The sequence below is a fragment of the Cyrtonyx montezumae genome, unplaced genomic scaffold (assembly GCF_038088225.1).
Source record: "Cyrtonyx montezumae isolate F1298 unplaced genomic scaffold, pur_monq_1.0 scaffold_3, whole genome shotgun sequence".
Taxonomy (NCBI): Eukaryota; Metazoa; Chordata; class Aves; order Galliformes; family Odontophoridae; genus Cyrtonyx; species Cyrtonyx montezumae.
In genome coordinates this window covers 129,045,931-129,072,042 of record NW_027072034.1, presented here as the reverse complement: position 1 = coordinate 129,072,042, position 26,112 = coordinate 129,045,931, and the positions used below count along the sequence as shown (strand labels likewise).

The window sequence follows — 26,112 nt, the reverse complement described above, 5'->3', positions numbered from 1 at the left end:
TGAAGTGCCCTTCGTTGATGATAACCTGGATATTGAAATGCTTATCTATAAATAGCATGTTGTACTGTGGTCTTCCCAGTGTTTTCCATTTTGATAATCCATAATTGTGTTGTATGTGAATAGAATCTGGACTGAATGTTAATGAAAGATTTACTTAATTTCAGTGACATAGAGATGAGGTGTAATGTACCTGTACCTCAGTATCATTTAGAATGATATCTTCAACTTGTGAGAAACAAGTATGATGAACAAGGAGCTCTATCTCATTGTTCAAAGGATGGAAGTGACATTTGGGCTCTTTAATACGAGCCTGAAGTTGCTGATTTTTTAACTTCAGGATCTCATAGCTGAAGTTTTATGTTAATTTATTTCACTATATGAAGAAGGATGCAGTGTTTATATGGACATATACAGTGTTGTAAGTTCTCTTGGCAGATTACTTGCAATTGAAATAAGTAGGTGCAAGTTTCTTCTGTTAATTGATAGGGCAGAGTGAGACCATGTTAAGGTGAAGGGTGCGTCTGTGTCAGGCTTCAGCACTGGAAGTCAAACATTGATTTAGGAGTTAATATAATTTTTTGTTGAGAAACCCTTAGTTAAATGAAGAATTTTTGAATGTATTACAAATGCTTCCTTGTGTAATGTTCACAAATAACTTCAAGTTAACACAAAAATGCAGTCCATTTGTTATAGTTTACTTAAGGTTCTTGGTCAGCACTTGCTGGTATATATGAAGTGCTGCTTAGGCTCTTGCAGCACATTATGAGGAAAGAGCTTGGAGGTTCTGTACTGAGAATTGGTCTGATCTAATTAGTTTATGTGGAGGAATCTTTGTGCATTTACTTCAACAAAGCTTTCATTTCTTAAGAGACTTAAGATTTCTTAAAGTTGGGAGCTAAATAATATATTTTTTTTGTGGCTTTACCTTTTTGAATAAAGTTATGGTGGAATTTTTCTGTAATGAAGTAGAATAATTGCATGATTTAATCTTCAAGCACTTCTGAAATTCTGAAATTTAAATTTTAAAGCAATCTGTTAATCACATATAGCTCATTAAGCAGTTTTGGCTAGCCGAGACCAAGAAGAATTACAGATACAAACTTGTTCTTATCTCTGTTATTTTCATAGTTGGAATAGTGCAAGAATAAAAATGGGATACTGTGCAGGAGTAAAAATGGGATACTGTGCTCTTTAAGCAGGAGTCCTAATTTGCTTTCGGCATCACAGTTCCACTTCAGATGAAGCAATATAGAAGAAATACTATTGCACAGTGATAAGGGTGAAAAAAAAATCCTCATTCATCTCTCAGGACAATTTGCACAGTTCTGCTGCTAAAAGTGCAATAGCTTGTGTTCAGAAGGTAGGATACCCTAGCACTATGCAGTGCCAAAATGAGTGTGTCCCTCTGAAACATCTGTGTTGTGCACTGGAGTTGACTATTTTGATTTTGAAGGGAAAACCTTTAAAACCTTCAAATCTACCAGTTAGTATAAATGAATTTACATCGAGTGTTGTTTAATTTTTAAAATATGTAACTGAGTAACGCACTCAGAATGCTTTTGACAGAAGTGATAAATACCTAGATCAGATTGTTCAAACATATTTCTGTCAACCCATGTGCTGAGGTAAACAGCGAATCCAGTCATACTTCTCTGATCAGTTGCCACTGCTGAAATGCACCACCCACCACCTCACTGTGCTCACGTCCACTGGTTGGTCTCCATAAACATCCAGCAAGCAGCAGTGAATGTCAGTGGGTGCAAGTTTTTCAGCATGGTGGAATTCAGTGCCATGCCTTTGTTTCATATGCACTTTCATGTCAGATGCCATTCTGTCAGGCTGTCCCACTGCTGCCATCTGTCACACAGCAACAAAGTGGAATAGGATGTTGGTGGGAAGATTTGACCTCTACCGCCATACCACCAACATCTGCTTCTGATGTTGTGGGCCAACATAATAAAATAGAAGGTGTTACTTTTGGAGCAGCCCTCGTATAAATGTTATAATAGCGTCATTCTTCTGTTCTTGTAAGCTAGTGTGTGAAAGCTATTAAGTCATCCCTTTTTTGTTCTCTACACTGGATCATTCATAAGGATACAGTCTTTTGTTGGTAATTTTCAGTGAATGTTTAGACGTCCTGTTGAAGAACATGGTATAGGGAGGATGGTTGGACTGGATGATCTTGTATTTCTTTTCCAGCCTTGGTGATTCTATGGTTTTAATTGACTGACCTTTTAAGAACATATATTTGAATATAACATATGACTATCAGCTGGTAATTTTAACATTTGAATAGATTTTATAGGATGTAGAGGATGAAAGTATTTACTGTTATAGCTGTGTGGGGAGAAGGTGCTTAAAGTGTTGAGTGTAATTTGTAGATGATGCTGTAAGTGCAGTAATTGGTGACAACACAGGCAGGAACCAGACTAAGGCCCTTTGCAGAGATCAGCAGTCCTTTGTAAATGTAGGAAATAGTCAATATTTTGTTTCATGTTAATGGACCCAAAGAGTAATAACACCTGCAATGCTTTCGTGGTTGTGGTCTGTAGGTGCTAAATAACTGTTCTAAACTTTTCTACTTTTTTATTTATTAAATAAATAGTTGAAGGCCATAAGTAACTCAGGCCCAGAAAACAACCTCAGCATATGAACAGAGGAAAAGGAAGGTAGGTAGAAATGTTAAATATTGTGCTTTCTTGTCAACGCTTGTCAAATCATCACTCAAACAAAGTAATTATAGAAAAATGGTACCTGAGTGAGAAGGTGGGATCAGAAAATAGCTTCTGTGTGGGACGAGCGAGGTATCACCATCAGTTGCCACTGCTTTTTGAGGACATAGTAGCTTACAGTGTACAGCAGTATCAAGGGATGTTGTGACTGCATTTTTCAACTCCTGTGTGTGATCAGTAAGCGCATATAGCCTGAACTGAGACTGGAAAACAAGTAATCTTTGCTGGGGTTTATATTACAAGATTCAGAATTTCATCTTCTTATTCATCCTTTGTGGTGATGGCACTGAATCTCTGTGGTATGAAAACCTGTTGTGTATCAAAGGGAGAAGTAACATTTCAGCAAAATGTGCTGTGCTCCACTTGTCATGGTGTGGTTTTTCTATGTCATTGTGGTCAGATTAAATTTTAGGGTTTTTTTGAATAGTGCAGATCTTTGAAACATTGCATGTCTGCAGATGTAACGTAGGTCTCAGTCATTCCAGCTTCTCCATGTTCTGGAGGAACACAAGTCTGTTCAGTATCTGAACTTTCACTGCTGGTCAGTATTTATTCACCATTCCCCCCTTCTTTTGCGGTCTCCCATGACATCCTTAAAATGAGAATAATAATTTCCTTTACCTGAATGTATTTTAGGAGCTAAATATCATTAAGGCAGTAGAAATTGTGGCGTAAAATGAAAACATAAGAAATCTGGTGGCTATTTATCTTGACTTTATCATCTCTTGGTATTTCTAAGGTAAATACCTCTGTGTTATCAAAGCACTGTAACAAAAATTTTCAGTTGTGCTTGATTTTAGACACAGTTTTGGGGCTATTTCAGTGCTTATGCTTCTCTATTATCAACTTCTTGGCTCTAGGTGACTTATAATAAAACTTTGTTGTTTAAATCTAGCAGGGTGAGGTGACTGATTTATTTGGAATGCCTGTAAATATCACAGATCTGTTGGTTGAAAGTTAAACTTGTGGTGAGATTGTATTTGTTTTAAAGGGCTGCCCCTCAAACAATCAGGGAGAAGCAACAAACATTACTTTAGCAAATGGTTTTGTACAATGAATAGTCCGTTGTTTTGAACTTTGAGTTGTGCTGGGATAGCTTTTGCAGTCAGACAGGAGGTTCAGGAATCTACCATAGCCTTATACTGGTGTGGAGCCCCTTCCTGTAGTAGATGATAGTAACGAAAGTGAAATAATGTACCAAGACTAACATGCAGACATTTTGTGTCTTTGTTCTACTCACGCATGTTACACTGTTTTTGTATCTGAGACAGTACGTATTCAATGAAGTGTATCTGGTCTCAAGTGCATGCTACAAGTCTTTAATAAGTTTCTCTCTAAAAACTGCTGACATACGTATTAGAAATGAGGTTTTAACGGATACGGGATTTTAAGAGGAAAAGATATACCTCAAATAAACAAAACTACAAGTCTTTCATTGGTAAATACTTTTGTTTTCTGATAGTTGCTTGCATCGTGGGTATTATAACATTGATGAAAAGATAAACTAAGTTGCAACAGTTGTTAAAGTTTGCTTCCTTTTGTATAGATGAATCAGCAGTTTGTCATGTTTCTGGGGGCGTGAAGGACACAGAATGGGCTAGGAAAACACAGGTGATGAATAATTGGCTGAGAGGATGGTGTAGAGACAGACACTTTGGGTTTTTTGACCATGGGGCAGTTTACTTGGCTCCTGGCCTGTTATCTGTTGATGGAATGAACTTGTCTCAAAGGGGGAAACGAATCCTAGCACAGGAGCTAGCTGGACTCATTGAGAGAGTTTTAAACTAGCTGTGACGGGGGAAGGGGATAAAACAGGGCTCACCAGTAAAGAGCCTAAGGAGGCTGTGCTTGAGAAAGGGGCGAGGCAGATATCTCAGCTGAAGTGCATCTACACCAAGGCATGCAGCATGGGCAATAAACAAGAAGAGCTTGAAGCCATTGTGAGGCAGGCTAACTATGACCTTGTGGCTATTACAGAAACATGGTGGAACCTCTCCCATGACTGGAATACTGGGATTGATGGCTATAAGCTCTTCAGAAGGGATAGACAAGGAAGAAAGGGTGGTGACATCACTCTCTATATCAAAGAGTGTTTTGATGTTGAAGAGCTTGAGGTTGGAAACGATAGAGTCTCTATAAATAAGGATCAGGGGGATGGTCTTTAGGAGTGACATCGTGGTGGGGGTCTGTTATAGACCACCTAGTCAGGATGAAGAAATAGACGAGGTGTTTTATAAACAATTCGTAGATGTTGCACGATGGCCAGCACTCGTTCTCATGGGGGACTTCAACTTCCCTGACATATGCTGGAAATACAATACTGCGCAGAGGAAGCAGTCCATGAGATTTCTAGAATGTGTGGATGATTGCTTCCTGACACAGCTGGTGCAAGAGCCTACCAGGGGAGATGCCTTGCTAGACCTGCTCTTCACTAACAGGGAAGGACTAGTAGGGGATGTGAAGGTTGGAGATTGTCTTGGCCAGAGTGACCATGAAATGGTGGAGTTTGCTATTCTGGGTGATGTCAAGAGGGCACTAGCAAAACTGCTACCTTGGACTTCCGGAGGGCAGACTTTGACCTGTTCAGGGCACTTGTTGCATGGGTCCCTTGGGACTCGCTCCTGAGGGGTGAAGAGGTCCAGGAAGCCTGGATGCTCCTCAAGATGGAAATCTTAAAGGCACAGGAGCAGGCAGTCCCGGAGTCCCGTAAGTCGAGCCAGAGGAGAAAAAGACCAGTGTGGATGAACCGGGAACTTTTGTTGAGTCTCCGAGAGAAAAAGAGAGTCTATGTCCTCTGGAAGATGGGTCAGGCTACTTGGGGTGACTACAGAGAACTGGCCAAGATTTGCAGGCAGAAAGTTAGAAATGCTAAAGCCCAGCTTGAACTTAGACTGGCTACTGCTGTAAAGGAGAACAGGAAACCCTTTTACAAATATATTAACAGCAAGAGAAAAACTAAGGAAAATTTCCCTCCTTTACTCAACGAGGCAGGGAATGTAACCACAGATGATAAGGAAAAGGCTGAGGTTCTCAATGCCTTCTTCACATCTGTCTTTAATAGACAGAGCAGTTGTCCACACGGTACTTGCCCTGACCTGGAAGTCCGGGACGGAGCGCATAATGCACCCCCTGTAATCCAAGCAGAGATGGTCAGAGATCTTCTCCTCCATCTGAACTGCCACAAGTCAATGGGGCCAGATGGGATCCACCCAAGGGTGCTGAGGGAGCTAGCAGAGGTGATTGCCGAGCCACTTTCTGCCACTTTCTGGCATTCCTGGTTATCTGGAGAGGTCCCACAAAATTGGAGGCTTGCCGATGTGACTCCCATCTACAAGAAAGGTCGTAAGGAAGACCCGGGGAACTACAGGCCTGTCAGCCTGACCTCAGTATCAGGGAAAGTTATGGAGCAGATGATCTTGAGGGAGATCACACGACACGTGCATGGCAACCAGGGGATCAGACCCAGCCAGCACGGGTTCACAAAGGGCAGGTCGTTCTTGTCCAACCTCATCTCCTTCTATGACTGGGTGACCAGACTGGTAGATGAGGGAAAGGCTGTTGATGTAGTCTACCTGGACTTCAGCAAGGCCTTCAACATGGTCTCCCACAGTATTCTCCTGAGGAAACTGGCAGCCCGTGGTGTGGACAGGTTCACTCTTCTCTGGGTGGAGAACTGGCTGGAGGGCCGTGCCCAGAGGTAGTGGTTAATGGAGTTAAGTCCAGCTGGCGTCCTGTTATGAGTGGTGTCCCCCAAGGGTCAGTATTGGGGCCCATCTCGTTTAATATCTTTATTGATGACCTAGACGAGGGGATTGAGTGTACCCTCAGTAAGTTTGCAGATGACACCAAATTGGGAGGATGTGTCAATCTGCCTGAGGGTAGGGAGAGGCCCTTCAGAGGGATGTGGATAGGCTGAACAGCTGGGCTGAGCTCAATGGGATGAGGTTCAATAAGACCAAGTGCCGGGTCCTGCACTTTGGCCACAATAACCCCATGCAATGCTATAGGCTTGGGGCAGAATGGCTTGAAGAATGTAGAGAGGAAAAGGACTTGGGAGTGTTGGTTGATGCTCGGCTTAACGTGAGCCGGCAGTGTGGCCAAGAAGGCCAACAGCATCCTGGCCTGTATTAGAAATAGTGTAGCCAGCAGGAGCAGGGAGGTGATCATCCCCCTGTACTCAGCTCTGGTACGGCCGCACCTCGAGTACTGTGTTCAGTTTTGGGCCCCTCACTACAAGAAGGACATTGAGGCCCTGGAGCGTGTTCAGAGAAGGGCAACAAAACTGGTGAGGGGTCTGGAGCACAAGTCTTATGAGGAGCGGCTGAGGGAGCTGGGATTGTTTAGTCTGGAGAAGAGGAGGCTCAGAGGAGACCTTATTGCACTCTACCACTTCCTGAAGGGGGGTTGTGGTGAGGAGGGGGTGGGCCTCTTTTCCCTGATAAATAATGACAGGACGAGAGGGAATGGCCACAAGTTGTACCGGGGAAGATTTAGATTAGACCTGAGGACACATTTTTTCTCTGAAAGAGTGGTCAGGCACTAGAATGGCCTGCCTAGGGAGGTGGTTGAGGCACCATCCCTAGCGCTGTTCAAGAAGCGTTTAGATGAGGTGCTAAGGGATTTGATTTAGTAGTTGGGTAGGGATAGTGATAGGAGGATGGTTGGACTAGATGATCTTGTAGGTCCTTTCCAACCTTATGAACCTATGATCTTGGTGAGAATGCTGTATTGAGTATGTTCTAAGGATCGGAATATATAGTCTTTTCTGATTAATTTTTTTACTGTCTTCCTTAGTGATAAGAAGTGGGTTTTTATTAATGTACTTCATGTGCTTTAGCAGATTGATCCCCTAAACTGCACGAGTTATAATGACTTTTTTTTTGTTTTGCAGTATAAGCTTTAACATGATGAACCCGTATTGTATAAAGATGAAGGAGTTGTATTGTATATGAACACAAATTTCTGTTAATCTTAATTTTATTGGCAAAGTAATACTTTATCTGACAAGTTCTTGTGATGCTGGAAGATTACAGCTGCTGGGACTGTGTTCCACACTAAATCAAAGCAACTTCTTTTACCCATGTCAGAATACCATTGAAGTAAAAGTAACCAATGCTGAGTGAAGTGCCAGTGATTTACATAAAACTTGTTTGTACATACATATGTGCTGTAATTAACTGTAAGAATTCACAACTGCAATGTCTGTTAGCATTTTTCAGTATTTCTTCCTATATGTGTAATTTCTTGTACCTATCTTCTGAAACTTGTTCCGTGCAATGCATGTTACCTCACAGTTGCGGTTAGCTGGTCTACTGAATTTGCTCTTGAAAATACCTGAGAATAAACTCATTACTTGTTTAAATTAAGAAGTCTGAACAGTGCTGGTAGATCCTGTGTAGATGGAAGGCTGTTGTCTCTAAATAGAAATTAATTACCAGACTTATGTAAGTATCCTACTTACCTTTGTTCATGAAGAGTTAAGAGTTGAATTTTGCAATAGTGAATAAGAGCACTACTTCCTAAGCTGTGAGTTGTAGTCCATGAGTAGTTTGCTAGGCTCTGATAAGTCCATGTACAGAGCCATATCAAATATATAATAATTTCAATCCAGGTTTGAGTATTTGGATTAGGATATGATGTGGTCTGCAAGCAATCTCAAGCAGCTGACTGTTAGCTCTTTACCCAGGAGGATCATTTTATTAGGATTTCACTATTTAAAAATTATTTCACGAGGTTAGCTATATACTGCTTCTTACCACAAGCTGTATTAACTGAAGAATTAAGCTTTGCCCTTGAGTGCACACAAATTACATGATCTTCTCTTCTTTAACCTTTTCATTACTCTTCAGTAGAGTTCATTTTGCAAGAAATGCATGAAGCCAATTAGTTATCTGCTATTAATCAGTTTTACTTTTTTTTTAAACAGTTATGGAATACAATCTAAAGAGTGCTGTTTTCCACCAGTTACGTTATTTATTTAATTAATCATTGCATCTTTGTTTATATGTCAAATAAATAAATAATAGTCAAAGTTCTACTCACTGTTAATTTAAGGAAGGAAGAAAGAAAGATTCATAGTATTGGCATTCATGCATTCTTCGTTCTGCTTTTCTACCTTGTAATAATGGACAGACTTTGTTCATATAGTATCAGATTTCAAGTGATATTTTTAAGATTTGGTTGTCCTGAAGTGGTTTTCTTTTCAGGCAAAAAGTTTGACTCCGTTGTGTAGTTCTTATCATGCTTATATGCTTGCATGATTTACAGATAGCCTTTCAGCTTTTTAAGCTGAAAATATTAATCTCTTACTTGAGCACGTAAATACAAGTTTATCGATTGCAGTAGAAGAGATGGAAGTTCTGTGCTTTTGTGTTAGTAAACAGAAATGTGAAGTATTCAGTAAGGGTTTCTGTAAAGAGACACTACAGAGGAAAATGTGGTTAGTAGCAAAATTATTTAATTGGATGTGAAAGAGTGAAAGTAGACAACACATTGAATTGATGGCTGTTTAAAGTCTACAACTATGTATCCCAAGCTTTCTTGTGTGTATCCTAAAATCAAAATTGTCATGACTGTCTAATGCAAAGTGTTTGGAAAAGTCATGTGGTTCTATAGGAGCCATAACCAACCTATTGTTTTAATTAATGCTAATGTGATAATTTTCCTTCTCTGTAAAATTACAGCTTTCATTTCTCAAGATTCATTGTTTCATTCAAATTTAGATCTTAAGTGAAGGCTTATTAATTTAGATCTTAAGTCAATGGAGTAGGGGACGAGTCTGGTGGGTTTGGTAATGGGTCCCTGAGGATGACTGCCTCCCTTATTGCACACATTTGTGGATGTTATTGGCTAGTTCTGGACAGCTACAGGCAGAGGAGAAAGGTGAGGATGCCATTGGGCTTAAGCATCTCAGACTATATTCAATTGTATGTATACTATGTAGAATTAAATCACACTATTCAATGTTATCATACCAAATCAGTCTTTCATGATAGGATGTAGTATCTGTTTTTCAGAAAACAGAAGGCAGTACTCATTTGATTGCAACAGTTAGTTATTGTTTGGTGAAAACTTGTTGCAAGGCATCTGATTTTCTTTTTGTAATTTTCAAATGGACTATCTTTGTGGGTTTCATTAGACTTTCAAATTCTAATTAATGTGATCTTTTAATTAAGTAAGCAGTATTGTCTAATGCGAGCTTCTGTCCGTCCCGTTTTCTTTTCCTTTCTCATTTCTGGTAGTAGATAAATACCTTGTGCATGAATTTCATGGAGAATCTTGTAGGGAATAATAAAATTTAAAAGCCTTGTGAGGCTACTGTTTTGAATCCAAACTTCCAAAAAAAAGTTTGTGCATTCCTTGTACAAAACCCTATCTGAAGATATCTGCTTCTGACTTAATTTTTAAGGATGTATTTATCCATGTATATATTGTATACATCAGATATCTTATATCTGATTTAAATCTATTGCAGGTTTTCCCTTCTTACATTGCAGTATTTAGGAGGAATTTATTATAGTAAAAATGTATTTGAAAGCTGCTAGTAGCATTAAAAAAAACCCCAACTTTTAAAGCTTGTGCAGGAGTTGTTACAATATTGCTTCACTTCCTATATCTGTTGCATAATGGCAAATGTGAGATTTTGAGTTTTTCATGCTTCAAAGTTTCTTTGCTTTCATCTTGATATTTAAAAAACATAATCACGCTTTTTATTGTTGCTTTATTGTGGAGTGCTTATTTTAAGTATGCTAATACAAAATTTTACGTTGTCACATTATATACCTGTTCTCAAAAACTTGTTGGTTTCGATAGTAGAAGCTGATTTGTGTTTAATTTTGCAAGTTTGAGGGTTTTGGTTGAGAGTTTTGGTTACTTTGGTATTGCTGCAGTGATCATTAAATCTGGTATGACATTGTTGCAATCTGAAAGGATAAGTTCAACAAAAGTTTTAGTGTAGGAAAGTAAAGCTTTACTTTTCTACTTTCATGTGTTGTGAAATGAGGTTTTCTGTATGCGGAGAATCATGAAATTGAAAGGGACCTTTAAGGTCATGTCTTGAAACCCTCATGCCATGGGCAGGAGCACATTTTCCAGACCAAGTTGCTTAAAGCCCTATCCAACCTGGCCTTGAATGCCTCCAGGGAAAGGGCATCCGCAGCTTCCCATTGCAGTGCCTCACCATCCTCGCAGAGAAATCTCTAATGTAAAATTAATTTCTTTTAATTTTAAGCCACTTCATGTCCTATTACTGCGTTTCCTGAAGAGTCCCTCCTCAGCTTTCCTGTAGACTCCCTTTAGGTACTAAAAGGTTGCAGGGAGGTCTCCGTAGAGCCTTCTCTTTGCAGGCTGAGTAAGTCCAGCTCCCTCAACCTTTCTTCATAACCGAGGTGCTCCACCCCTGTGAACATCCAGCATTCTGAACATCCTCATGGCTTCACTCTGGACTCACTCCAGCAGCTCCTTGTCCTTCTTGTGCCGAGAACCACAGAGCTGGGCATGATACTCCAAGTGAGACTTCAGGAGGGCAAAGCAGAGACAGACAGTCTACTTCCCTGCCCCACTGACAGCTTCTCTTTTATGCAGCCCAGGATGCAGTTGGCCTTCTGAGCTGCTGGCTCATGTCAAGCTTTTCATCCACTAGAACCCCCAAGTCTTCTCAGCAGGGCTCCTTAGTCCACTCATCACCCAGCCTGTGTTTTTGGAAGCTCTTTGTTTGTTAGCTAGTTCATACTGCTCCACTAAACAGCATGAGCGACTGAACAGTCAAGAAATCAGAGTGTTCTAACAGAATGATTTTGATTTTTGAATTGTGACATCTGTGGAACTGGAACTAACTCAGATTCGTAATACCTAAATGCCAAAAAAAAAGGTAAAACTTATAACATTTAAATCTGCTTGTTTTTTTACAAGACATTTTTTCTTTTTACATACTATCTTCAGTGTAGCTTTCTGTTATCTTGTTTCCTTTTGCATTCTAAATATGTTGTATGCAAAACATGCCAAGGGAATTCTGCCAAAATAAGCAGTGCTGGGGCAGGATCCTTTAAAATTATTTACTATTGCAAAATCATAATGAAAGGTATCTCATCATGCTGGAGTATGGACTTCAGCCATGCTGGTTCATGACCAGTTTGATGGCATGCAGTGTACAAAACAGCCCATTAGGTCACTGTCTGTTTCTGAGCTTGGTAACAGTAGAAAGGGTCATTTTTATTTTGTTGCTATATACTTTTCATGTATATTGCCCTAGTATTTGAAACTAAACCTTTTTTTTTTTCTTTTTGCTTGTATTTTTGTTGTTTTTTCTTTTAAATTGTGGTTCAAAAACAGTTTGGGACTTTTCTTGTCAGATCCCTTTGCTAAATGTTTAAAATTACGGAAAGAAATCATGGTTTGAAAGGTCGTGTACTGAATAACTTCAGAATAAGGTAGCAAGTCCTAGTCAGGGTGACATTTGAACAGTAGCAACAGGCTGGGTTGGGAGAATAGAAACAAGACCAACTGTGAGGTGCTAGAGATACTTGCTACAGAGTATGGCTGGCATTGGGAGACTAAGGGAGAAATTTGGTCCTTAACAAGAGTTCTTATGCTGTCCATCCTGTGCCTGTGGTAGCTGAGACACAATTCTCCCTCAGCTGCTTGTTGTTTTGCACTCGGTAGTTAAAACTAGGGCCGTGCTTCCTAATTATTCCTAATGCTAGGAATCATTTGTTCACAGACTTATTATTACTGTTCATATAATAGCATTTTGAATCAAGACTGTTTACTGTGTGAGTTAAGATTCTGTTGTCACACATTTTGTACATTTGCCTTTGAGACCTTGATGTTTGATGATTTTGATGGAACATAAGGAAAGCATCCAAAAGCCTGTGGTGGTCTTATGTACAGCTGTCTAATGCCTTCTCTCTCTTACTTTCCAAAGGACTTTTCTGTATAAATTCATATGCTTAAGGAGTGTATTTTGTAGAAACTGAAAACCTGGGACTTACTGAGAAGAAAATCTGATAAGCTGGATACAAACAATTGCTCTTTGAAGCAGAAATTTGTCCTTTGCCTAAGGTTCACTGACAGTGTTGTTGGAGGCTGTCTTTAGGCTTCATCTGTGTAAGGGAGAAAAACTAGACTTATTTCTTCAAGTCAAGACTTACTCTAGGTTTGCTCATTCCTATTATAACTACAGATTTAAGGTTCTGTTAATGTATTTTTGAAACCTTTACATTAAAATATGTACCTACTCAGCAGTGTTTTTGTTCCTAACCAACTTGTAACAAAACAAGAGCTATGTGCGTTGGTGTTTCGATGCTGACTTCCGTGGTACTTGTGAGTAACAGCAGAAAGATGAATGCTTAATAAAGCTATGTGTATTAGGAGAATGGAACTTGAATCACCAGGAAGAGTTTTGAAATATCTTGAAACTTCGGTAGGGTATTATTTACATGCTGTAAATAGGAGCTCACTTGTCTCAGTACTGTAGAAAAGTGTGAAGATTACCTGTGATTTTCAGTTTGCCTTTCATCCTGATTCATGCATTCTGACATGTGGTAGGTTACTAGCAAGAGAGTTGGTATAGAGAACAAGTGAGAAGTTGGATAGAAAAAATAAGTAACAGAAGTGGAGTTGTCAGAAAAAGAAAATGGGATCACTGAACAAGTTTGGTATCTTAAATTTTGGACAAAAAGATAGAAAAAGTGGATATCACTGGGCTGGCAATGGTTTAACTGGGAAGGAAATACTGAGAAGATGGGTTTAGAGACATTCCTTAAATGGAAGTGTGAAGCTGATAGTTATACGTAGCAGGAACATCTAGTACTGCTTCAAAAGCAGTACAGTTCATGTATGTGTTGATGTTGACTCCAAGGAAGAAGACACTTAGGCACTCAGATTCTTGACAGGACATCAGAGTTGCAGAGTTTTTGACTATGCATGGGAATGTTATAAATAAAACTACAGCAGAAAAACTACTTCACTGAGATTTCTGTCTTGGTTGTTTAAGGACTAATTTCAAAGGTATAATTTGAGTCTCTTGAGTTCACAAACTGAGAACAAGAATTTAAAACTGTTGATTTTTCATGGGAATAAGGAAAATGTCTTTAAAATTTGCCATTCTTCAACTTTTGGTGTGCTCTATTGACAGTCTAGCAAAACTGTACTTGCCTGCCATCGTTAGTGGCAATTAAAGGTTTTGTTGGTAGGACATGCTGGTAATGGTTAGCTGGCCAGGTACAGAAATGTAATTCATTTTTCAGAGGCTGATAGGTATAAGTACATTAGTAAGAGTGAATTAGTGATATAGGGAGTAGCAGCATGCAGGTGACACCTCTGAACTCTTTACTTCCTTTTTTAATACCTGAAGTGATAAAGAATGGGAGGTATAAAGGTACAGGAGTCATAGAAACCTCCTCTCGGAGGCTGGAATTGTCTCTCTAAAACAAAAATATACTTTGTAACTTATTTTCTTTACATTTAATTACATTAAAATACTATAACTTTGCTTTGGACTTTGCCAATAATGAAATTATCTGTCTTTTTCCATTTAAGGTATCTAGTGGATAGTCGCTGGTTCAAACAGTGGAAAAAATATGTTGGTTTCGACAGCTGGGACAAATACCAAATGGGAGATCAGAATGTGTACCCTGGTCCTATTGATAATTCTGGACTTCTCAAAGGTAACTGCTTTGAACTGTATAATAAGCAGAGTTTTGTCACAGATTTGTCAAATTTGTCACAGATTGTTCATCTTTTGTAGTTATTATAAATGGATCTCATCATTTATGAAGGTGTGTTGCTGTTTTCAGACAGTGACAAGGGAGCTGGGATACATACATACTGAAATACATTTTAGAAACAAATGTATTAGAACTCCTTTGCAATGGTAACAAATATTTAATAATGTACAAATACATGTTTTGGTATGGTAAAGGTTATGGTAGCTTTGGAACCTCAGCGGATGAAATTTGGTCAAGTTGGCAAATAGCTAACCTTAGTTAACCAAGATTATTAAATTGGATGGGATTAGATAACATTTTAAAGTTTAAATCTAACATTTCTTTTCTTGTAAATGATTCTGGAACAATATAAAGTATTGTGGAGTGATACAGGGTAGTTTCCTAATGCTTTATTGTCTTCTGAATATGGTTAATCTCTGTCAGTGTTTTACTTACAAAGTTCTGGCTGACTTTTGCTGTACTGTAGTTAGATTTGTAGACAGGTCTCAAAATACTTTCCCAGCAATTAATAAAAAGAAATCCTTATGTCAAATTTTGTTTAATGTTTGGTTCAGTATTTAGATAACATTAAAGCTATAATTATTTTTCTATAATACGCAAAATCTAGTGGATAAAAATCTAATGTAATTGGTCTTGGTTGTAGACAAAGAAAATATAGTAGCACTATGTGGTCTATAGCAGTGCAGATGTTTTTATAGTTTCATAGGGTTTGTGATGAACTGTGACTTCATTCAAAACTTTGCAACTGTAATTCACTTTTTAGTACTTCAAATATTACGTTACAGATTGTTTTATTTGTAGGATTGTCTTATCAAGTTGCAGTAGTTGTTACTGAGTGCACGTTTCTGACAGCAGTATCAGAACCTTTGAGAAGATGCTGTATTGTCAATCATATCTACATGCTCTCTTCCACCCACAAACTTTACTCCACATGAATGATGTTTTGTTTTTTAACATGTGAGGATCAAGATCTTCTGTACATTCTTGTAGTAAATCTTGTGGTGAGGCAGGCATGTTCAGATGACATTCTCAGTTGAAATCAGATATAGCAACATCCTTTTTATCCTCAGAGAGGCAGCAACAGCTTATTCTTCTGTGTCAGACAACTTAAAAAGAAAAAAAAAGGTTATTTCTAGATGCTCAACAGGACAATTGGATAATTGATAATTTTCTTAATGGAGCTGGATAATTCATGGATAATTGATAATTTTCTTAATGTACACGTGTGTTTAGATAGCTTAAATATACTGTAGATATGAGGTCCGTATTAGGTTAGCCATGTAAATCCAAAATTGTGCTAAGGTAATGAAAAACTTTTTCCTTGGTATTGTTTTGATACTACTCACACCCTTTTAAAAATAAGCTCAACCTTAAGAGTTATGAACTTCAGAGTTTGGTTATGTATGGCTCTAAAATTGTGTCTCTGCATTGGCAGCACGACAACAGTTACTATAGCAGAGTACTAGGATAGGAAATAAGTATGTTTTATTGATATCACAACATAGTCTTATGTTTGTGTAACCTGACTTCAGTGGATTAAACAGTATCAGACAACTTCTTGTTTGTTTTAGTTTTTCCATCTTTGCTATTGCTATGGATGTAGGAAAGTTTAATATAAAGCAACTGATATCATATAGTGCTGTTGAGAATTTAAGTTTCTGTATAGTTTTGAAATAATTAGGAGCAAACCAGTTAAGCTAAGAGAATTGTTGAGGCTTGTGATTTTTCTTGCTAAAATTGTTCCTACTACATCATTTATGACTTGTATTGGAGAAAAATTTGTGCAAACCATATTATAGCCTCTGCTACATCAAGTCTTCTCTTATCTGGACGGATTACATTATAAAAACAGCATCCTCTTGTCATCTCTGAACTAACTGGTAGCAACAAGTAACACACACATTCTCAGTTCATGCATTCTATCTCCTATGCTTTGCTTACGTGTGGAGGCATTTAGTTGGAGGGAGAAGAGGTAGTCAACAGAAGTGATGAGATTATAGGAGTAAAAGAGTGCTTTGCATCTTTCTTTTTCAGTGTCTTTACATAATAGAAGGTACAGCAAATACTGAAGAGTAGGGAGATTCTGAAATTCTTGATAATCTGGAATCTTCTTTGTTCCCTCAACAAGGAAGAGAAGACATCTCTTAAACATCTCTTAAATGTCCTTAATGTGTTGCCTTCCTGTGGAAAGGGTGATATGTCAAAGCATACTTCATTAAATATTTACACGCAAAAGTGGTTATTATTACATTTTATTTTTTTTAATTGTGCCACTTTTATAATGCTCAAAGAAGTTTATTTTTATTGAAGATACCTTATGCTATTTCTCAAATCCATTTGAAGGAAATGGAAGAGAAGTCCTTAGCACTTTTCATGTGTATTATGCTGAGAGCTTTTTTTTTCTTTTTGCCTATAAATATAGGTTACTATATTCATTTTTCTTAGAAATGTTATGAAAACTTTCCAAGAGAAAGGCCAATACTTAATCACAAACTGCATCATTTAGCCTTTCTTCTGTTCTAATTATGTATTTTCAATAGTTTATTCATTTAGGACAACGAAGATAAATAGACAGTATACCTATTACAGTCACAGAATTGTAGGGGTTGGAAGGGACCTCCAGAGATCACGGAGTCCAACCCCCTGCCAAAGCAGCTCCCTAGCCCAGGTTGCACAGGTAGGCGTCCAGGCGGGTCTGGAGCGTCTCCAGAGAAGGAGACTCCACCACCTCTCTGTGCAGCTGTGCCACTGCTCCGGCACTGCACTGGGAAGGAGTTCCCACGCACATTTGTGTGGAGCTTCATGTGGATCAGTTTGTGGCCATTTCCCCTCGTCCTATCACTATACACTGCTAAAAAGTCTGTTCTTCATACATAGCAGTTTATTATCCTGCTTTGTTCTTTGGAACACAATGTATGGGTCTCCCTGTTAGATCTTTCCCTGTATAGAGGGGATATTTGCTGCCCTATGGCTGTGCACTTCCAACTGGAAAGAGAACTGTAATCGTCTGAGGCTTGCAGTGGTTCAGATCTGGTATTATTTCTTACACACACGGTATACCTGCTGTCTTACCACTGTAATAAGAGTTGACCCTAAGCTAAAAGCAGGCTTCTTATGTAAGAGGTGGCCAAGCTGTATTTCTTTTAAATGCTGCCTCTTTGTCCTGTGAAGAAATTAATAGGAACTATATTTCCAGAGCACATCAGATTATTTTAAGTAGGAGGATTGTACTATGTTATTTTCCCAATTTATCACTTTGAGCTTTGTCTTGATCTACTGTAGCTACTCATTCCTTCCTTTTTAGTCAAGGATCTGGCAGTAGGGTGAAAAGAAAGCTTTTGTAGTGATTTGTGTGCAAAATGGGTGGGAAAATGGATTTTCTGAAATCTATGTGTAACAATAAGGTAGGTGCTCATGATTGGATGGGGAGTTCTGGGTTCATGAGAACAGGAACTGTACTGTAATGATTCTAACTCACCTAAATGGTTTTGAAAGAGATTTGCTTAGGACTCAGAAAATATCGCTTGCCATTTACATGAAAAATAGTGTTTCTTTAAAAGCTCAGTTAACAGAGTTACAGTATTGAAGTAAAAATATTGTTCTCTTGCAGATGGTGATTCTCAGTCTCTCAAAGAGCATCTCATTGATGAGCTGGACTACATCCTTTTACCAACTGAAGGCTGGAATAGGCTAGTTAGCTGGTACACACTGATGGAAGGTCAAGAGCCAATAGCACGCAAGGTACTCTTAAATTTCCTTCTGGGGTGAATGTGATTCAAATATAGTCCTGTGAATATGTCCCACAGAAATTCATTAGAAGTTGATTTTATTAGAACTATGATTCTACGATTTTTGTAAGAATGCGTTAAGTCGTGACCCATTATGACTTCATACACACATTTTCCTTTGTTGCCTAATTTTTATTCAAATTTTAGAGACTCAAGTTTTGAAAATTGAGGAACAGTGTTAAACAAAGAATTAACAGTCCACTTCTGGAGATAAGCCCTCTATTTTTTCAAGAAGATTTTGCTTTGGAAGCTTTCAAGTCTATTAATGTAAATGATTTTGTAATTAAATGTAAAACCTAAAAAAAAATTGACTATATAAATGAAAAGTCCAATTCTAATAGTGCTTATGCTGGTGGAGTGATTTGGTAGATCCTTTCCCAATTAGCATAATTTCTGTACAGCGACTTGCTGTGGTAGTATTTTTTCTTAAAGCCAAAAAAAACCTGAACTGAACATAAATAGCCCCTGGTACAGTGGATATTGTGATCCTCCATCACTATTAGACTTGTGAAAATTAACATATTTGTCTGTTTGATCCAGAATGTACTGTCCTTACTGTTAAGATATTTTATCAGTTTATTGATGAGATAATTTTTGTTTGAATGGTTTCTTGATATTTTTAGAATAGTAATTAGAGTTCCATCCTTACTGCAGTAAACTACTGAGTTTTAAAATACATTTGGACATTTCTAAATGGATCATTGGGATACATTCTTTCTATAACATTGCTCTTAATTTTAATTCCTTAAATGTGGAAAGAAACTATTATAATTAGAATGCAGTTCACTATGCCCTTTGGTGTAATACAGTTGCTTTTTTTCCTCCTGTGTCATGATTGTGGTCTAAATACATGCTGACCACTTAATTGAAGCACCAGCTTAAGCTATAGAATGAATATTGTGTCTTCAAGATCCACCTGATCAATAAGGGAAGTTTGTTTTAATATTCTCTTGAGTGCATTAAGAGGCATTCTATTTTACACAGACATGGCTGGAGTAACTTTTTTTATCTAGTTCTGTGAAAGCTGAAATCTCTTATAATGTCTCTTATTTAAAGATGCATGTTATCAACTTGTTACTGTTGTTCCTGAGGATGTGATTGAGTAAAATGAATACTCTTGCATCATCATGGTAAAGGTTCTGTAATTTTTTAGCCTTTAAAGGGAAATAGAAGGAGAGAGAAAATGAAAGGGAATGGAGAAGTATGTGCTGTGTAATGAGTGGCCAGGTAGACTGGCATAGATTCTCTGTTTTATACTCTATATTAATGTGTTAGTTGTTTTTGGTTTTGTTTTTTGCATGCTAGTGATGTGGTTAATATCTTTCCTCCTGTTTGCTACAGCAACTTCTTGAAGGTGTGGAGGTGGGAGGGAAGAGTATTTTTTGAAATGTGAATCTAAATTTATATATTAAATTGGTGTACTTCTATATTTAAATTGATATATTGTTCTACTTGTTCTGAGTCAAATAACATTATGAATTTGTTATAGCATATGGGTAATACAGCTACTACGTTGTCATTTTTTCTTCTCAGAAATGTTCTGGCCACACTGCTTTGTTTTGTTTACTACAACTGTTTTGTTGTTACACTAGCTGCTGAAAATCCTAGTAAGCTGCTGAAGTAAAGATATATTTTTAAATGTCATAGCTGGAAGTTATATCAGAGGCAAACCACTGAACTACAATGGAATTCTTGACTCATTTTTGTTCCTATGACACGTGCATACAAGTTATATTTGTACAGTAGATAGCAGATCTCTCCTAGCAAGTAGCTGATGGCTTTTTTTTTAACCATATTTGTCAGATGTATCACATATCAGGGTGATGGTTATTTTGGGAACAGTCTACATGACTAAGTACTGCAGTTACACTTTGGAAGATCAAAGGGAAAAACATTTAAGAGGTGACCCTGATTATTTTTTTCTAAAATTTTATTTTATTTTTTAAAAATTCCTGTACTTTACTAATTTGTAATAGTAGTTAGAAAAGTGAATGTATAATAAATAGCTGTAATGAGTAGCTGACATTTCAATTGAACATATTTATTTCCAGAGCATAGCTGAAAGATTTGCGGGTCTTCTTTAAATAAGATCTGTTTAAATATCACATATGCGATATCTAGAATTTAGTAACATGTATTGTATTTTTGATAAGTATTTGTTAACTGTGAAAAATAGCTCTTCATGTGTTTTGGAGACAGCATATATTGAATGTGTCTTGAAATTAAAAAAAAAAAAAGGATAACTTTTGGTGCTGTTTATCTTCTGTTTAAGCATCTTATCTTGGGAATAAGTATGCCTGTTTGTGATTTCCACTGTACTTAAAACTTTGAAAGTCATGATGTTAATAAACACTGATAAGTTACAGTTTCATGAGGAAAAATTTTACTTTTTTACTATATTGTATTCCTAAAAAGTTATAGGAGAATTTTAGTTCTAGTTTTTGGCATTTATTATGTATCCTGTTTTCTCTGAACCTCAGTTTCTTGAAACGATCTCAAAAATGTTTTGAAGTGAGTATGCATAAGTGTGCTCGGACTGATACTTGATGCCAATCTGTTTTTCAGGTTGTTGAACAGGGTATGTTTGTGAAACACTGCAAAGTAGAAGTATATCTGACAGAATTAAAGCTTTGTGAAAATGGAAATATGAACAATGTTGTCACACGAAGATTTAGTAAAGCTGATACAATAGGTATGCACAAGCATTCTCAACCATATATAATTTTTACCTTTTTAAATTGTCTTTAGTAGCGAGTTCTGAATAAATAAATATGTAAAATGATAAATGAGCACTGTAACGATTACAAAGGATGGGACTACTCTTGGTTGTATTGAAATCAGAAATTGAACAATTTAGAATACTTAGATTATTAATATATTAAAAATAGCTGTTATATAAATATTTGCATAATTTTGCTATATTTCTAGATTTGCAATTTGAACAGTATGATGCTTTTTGCTATCTTTATTAGATGCCATAGTGCTTTTTCATAGCTTTTGCTGTGTAAAAAATACTACTTTTTCATATGCTTCCATTGATGTATTTTTAATTCAATTTTTAGTTAATACATAAAGAAAAGAATATACTACAAAGCCCAAGAATTAATTAGATTTATGAATTAATACCTAAAGCTGACGTACAAAGGTAACTGTTGGGCTGTGAGGTGGCAGGCCAGGCACATTCTCTACAGTAACTGAATCCTCTATTAAATTCAGATCTTATATTTACTCATAGTTTATTTTGACTGTTCCCTGAACATTGTGCCATTTTTGAGACTGTATTTTCATAATATTTTTGTCCCTGGGTATAATAGGTCATGTTGGAAGATATAATTGATCAAATAAACTCAGATTTTTGGTGTATTTGCGTGTGTATCTGGGATGAAATTCTTACAGTGAGTTCTATTTGTGCAGTTAGAATTGGACAAGGACACAAAGTCAAGTCCTGCCATTACTGTTCATTGCTTAATGTCAGGGGAAGTCTTTGTAGATTTTACTTGTACTGATTTAACTTAGTATTTTGCAGAACGCATACCATACTAACAGAATAATTTTCCCTTGTTAGTTTTTAAACTTAAAGTTAATTGGATAATCAGCTGCTTGTAACAGAATAAAACATCAGGGATTGTGAAATCTGTCCTTGAAACAAGCCTTCAGTGTTTTATGTTAATTGCCCTTTTTGGATCTACTCTAACTTGGCAATGTGTATCTCTTAGGTACACCTCTTAGGTGTCACTAAGCAAAGCTAGTAGCTTAGATAAACCAATTGAATGTTATTTAAAATAATGTATACCAAATGCAAGCTATTTTTTAGCCATATTGAGTTAAATTATGTCATTGAAATCATTGGTTATATAGGATTTTTTTTTTCTCTCTAATCAGATGCAGAATGAATGTTACTTGGATATACATTCATTTTTATTCTTAGCATAGAAAGAAGGATAATTATGATAACATTCTTGTGAAAGGTAATAAGAGGCAGACTCGCTGGATGCTGGCCTTAATTGCTTCTCTGAGTTGTGGACAAGATTCTCTTAGAAGCCTTAAAAACATGTTCTTTCTGAAGCTAAATCTTCTTATGCAGAACAGCAAACTGTGCCATCCTAACCAGGACATCCAAAGCAATTTACATATCAGGAAAAGAACTAGAAAAATAGACACCATTTTTGAGTGAAAGAATAACTGATTGCTGAAATTTTTCTCTTAACATCCCTTAAGTTGGTATCAGTTTCACTGTGATGAGGATACCATACTTAGATCTGTTCAAGAAGTTTTAATGTCTATTGTTGCTTACAGTATTTATTGCCCTCGAGAGGTCAGGACAAGACCTTCCTTGATTAAAATATGCAGAGGAGGTTTTGGAGTAAAATACTCTAAGCATAATCTAGTATTCATTAACCAGTCTTCAAATGTGTGTTATTCCTGGAATTCCTTTACTTTTCTGTACAAGTAGAAGCCAAGCTAAGTTAGAGAGAGAGAAAACATAAATAATTACAGAGGACAGACCTAATAATGGCAGAATACACAATATCCCTCAGATTGTGCATGTTTAAATGTATTGTTCATATTTATTCTTAAATAGGCACATTCATTTTAGATTGTAAGTCAGCAATTCAGTTATAGTTGTTGAAGGAGCAGGGATTAGGATTTTAAAGTCAGCATTGTTTAAGCTCTTAGGAAATTAAAGAAGAACCTTAGTTTCTCAGCCTAAAAGCAACGCAGTAGCCAAGTGGAGCATAGTCTTCCCAGAGTCTTGGTCATAGTATGTATTTTATAGTCACTAGATAGGACTGATGATTCATGTTCCATAATAGTTCTGTAAATGAAATTGGAATAGGAGATGTTAATTTAGTACTTTCTAAGAACAAAAGCTGAAATGTTCAGATATTTAACTTTCATGGTTATTAATAAGTGAATGAAAAAGTGTCTTCTGTACATTCTCTTTTTTGTGGAAGCCGTTGATAAATTTTGATATATTTTTTTAAGACTGTGCCAACTAGATTCATGCTCATATTCAAGTGTAGTTATTTGAAATCATTGGTTGAGAACTGATTCAGGTGGAGAAAAAAATAAAGCAATTCAAGCTTTGTTTGTAGTAACAGGACATGGAGAATTCTAGTGTTTCAGCACTGATGTTTTTATTCTGAGAATTCAGAGAAACATCTCTCAAAGAGCTTACATTGCTCATGTTTATAATAGTGTTTTCAGTGATCATTGAGAAGGCAGCTGTACTTTTCCTGACTCTTGTTTTCTCTGCTAGCTGTTAGGAGCATTGTCTGCTGGGGGACTTTATGTTACAAATTTAGAAACAGCTAAGTGAAGTTGCTGTGGTGTAACACTGCACATATTAGTTCAAATTAAAGAACTTTCATACATTTCAATTTTGCATAAAGCAAAACGAGTTAATTTTTGAAATTCCACATGTAAGCAGTAGTTAGACTGCCTCAAGATTGTGTTTCTGGCAGATAGGGTAGGAGCTGGTAGATCATTTTATGTTAAATATTTCAGAGATGTTAAATGGTTTGTGATCCTTTTAGAATGTATTTCTGTACTTCAGATTTACAGAGTGGTGTTTAATTTCTGTGAGCGTGTATGTTGAACTTAGTGCTAATTGCATTGAGACAGGTTAAAAAACAGCAGGATTGGGAAAGGAACAGAATGACTTGCCCTTCCTGCCCCTAGTTTTATTGCTGGTTTCACTTCTAATCATTCTCTGTCCACTCACACTTTTGTGTTACCACGCTTTGGGAAATGAGTTGACAGGTACCTAGGGTAGCTCCTGTCATCTCTTGTGCTCTTATGTATTTGGACTACTTTGCTTGGAGATCCAGGAGGAGATAAGATACTCCTTTTACTATTTCTGTCTTAAAGCATGCCAGCTAGCAACTTCCTGTTTTTTCTACAGCATGGTATAGTTGTATGACCATTTCTAGTGTTTGATGCATATTTTGAATGTAAGAAAGGGCTATTGATTCTCATGTTTTACTCAGTCTTACAGTGTTTGTCTTGATAAATGCTGAACTTCTGTTTTCTCCTTTTCAAAACAGATACAATTGAAAAAGAAATAAGAAAAATCTTCAATATTCCAGGTGAAAAAGAGACCAGATTGTGGAATAAATACATGAGTAATACTTTTGAACCTTTGAATAAACCAGATAGTACCATACAAGATGCTGGTTTATACCAGGGACAGGTACTGTGTAATACCATTTATTTAGTTGTTTGTTTGTTTAATATGTTTATTTCTTTTTATTTATTTATATATATATTTTTTAACAAAGAGTACAAAAATAAGACTCCAATTTCATTCTCCAGATTTAAAAAAAAAAAAAAAATATTTCAGGGAGAAAAGAGCTCAAAAAGCTGGTTTTGCATGAGAGTGCATTAATGAATACCTTTATGGGGAGATATTTTGCAAGACAGTTTATTTATTTGTTTTAACTTTACAGTTGAGAATAAACTATACAAATTTAAATTTGAACTGATTGAACAATTTCATCACTGGAATAACTTTTGAGATTACATTGATCCATTACTCTTCAAATCAAGTTGTTTTTTTTTCAACAACTGTTGGTCATACTGATATGCTACAACTAAGAATGAATACAATTTGATGGCAGTAATTGTAGGCAAGATTATATTAAAATATTTCCTTTTTCTTTGAAATACTTTAGCTTACTTAACAACAGTGTTTATGTTGTGCCTCCATTTTCTTTTATGGCGTGGAAGGAAGGTAAGTAAGCAGTCCCCAAAATAACAGCTTGAACTGTTGTGCCCTTTAACTTCAATTAAAGCCTCACGTGGTTTATTTTCACGATGCACATGTCCTGTTGTAAGGACCTGTATCTCCCATAAAATACTCGTTTCAAATTTATATCTTGAAATTCCCTCTGTCCCAGTGAAACGTTAACTTTGAAGCGTGCATTAAAAGATCTGCTGGTGATATCTGTACTTTAAGGAAAACAAATGTTGTTCAAAACAGTTTAACAGTGGTTTCTGAAAATGCTACATATCACAGTAGAGCATATATATTTGGGACAGTTGTCCTTGGCGACACACCAGGTTGATATTTTTCTTGTCAAGCCTCCTAATTTAGTGGTAGTTATTCTATTAGTATGTCTAATCTAATAGTTACTTTTACTGTGTAATTCTGAACTGTGTTTGTCATTGATGAGTGAGTTACTGTTTTGAATTCAGCAGTTGATTTCTGAATTGAGCCTTTAAGGATTTCATTGAACTCATACATCTGCATCTTCTGTTCATTTAGTAGTCCTGAAAACCAGTGGAAGTACGAATGGGTAGAATGTTTTACAGCATTCAAGGCTCAGAACAGTAAACCACTATTTTCCAGGCAGAAAACTCTTTGTGATAGAAAGCTGGTTTCCAATGGTGGTGTTTGCAGACTGCAAGAGTCAGTGTGATTTATGTAAGATTCTGAGGTCAAGTGTATACACGGATACATGCATTATAGTATTTGTGTAGACACACAAAAGTATAGCATGGCAGTTAGTCAGCATCCTGAAAGTTTGGTATACAATTACATTAAATTATTTGTACTTGAAACTAGGAGTTAGTTTAAGTTCAGATATTAGAATCTAGTTGCCATTTCAGATGATCTAGGCTATCCCAGCTGTCAATCCTGAAAGGCATGAGCTTTTTTGGGTCCTGTGTCATATCTGCCAGCATAGGGCAGATATCTCGAATACCCAAAGGGCAGTTCAAATGGCACTTGCCTGTGTTTAGGACTGAGTGTTCTGTTCTCCCATTTATACCAATAACAACTTGAATTAAATGTTGTTGTTATTTTTTTTTTGTTTGTTTGTTTGTTTTTTAAAGAATGAAATGAGGGAGCTATGATTTTAAGGA

The 26,112-nt window shown here is 36.8% G+C and overlaps 1 protein-coding gene across 7 annotated transcripts in view; it reads left to right on the top strand.

The window, feature by feature from the left end:
- Positions 1-26,112, top strand: part of USP15 (ubiquitin specific peptidase 15) — a 71,608-nt gene that overhangs the window by 4,187 nt on the left and 41,309 nt on the right. For 6 of the 7 annotated variants that reach the window (XM_065743387.1, XM_065743386.1, XM_065743380.1 and 3 more), the window contains exons 2-5: positions 14,271-14,398; positions 18,069-18,199; positions 20,812-20,938; positions 24,294-24,439. In XM_065743387.1, coding sequence (XP_065599459.1) covers positions 14,271-14,398; positions 18,069-18,199; positions 20,812-20,938; positions 24,294-24,439 — 532 coding nt within the window. Of the gene's footprint in view, positions 1-14,270; positions 14,399-18,068; positions 18,200-19,815; positions 20,149-20,811; positions 20,939-24,293; positions 24,440-26,112 lie in introns of those variants that run through there. The other variant, XM_065743382.1, reaches the window with a different exon arrangement.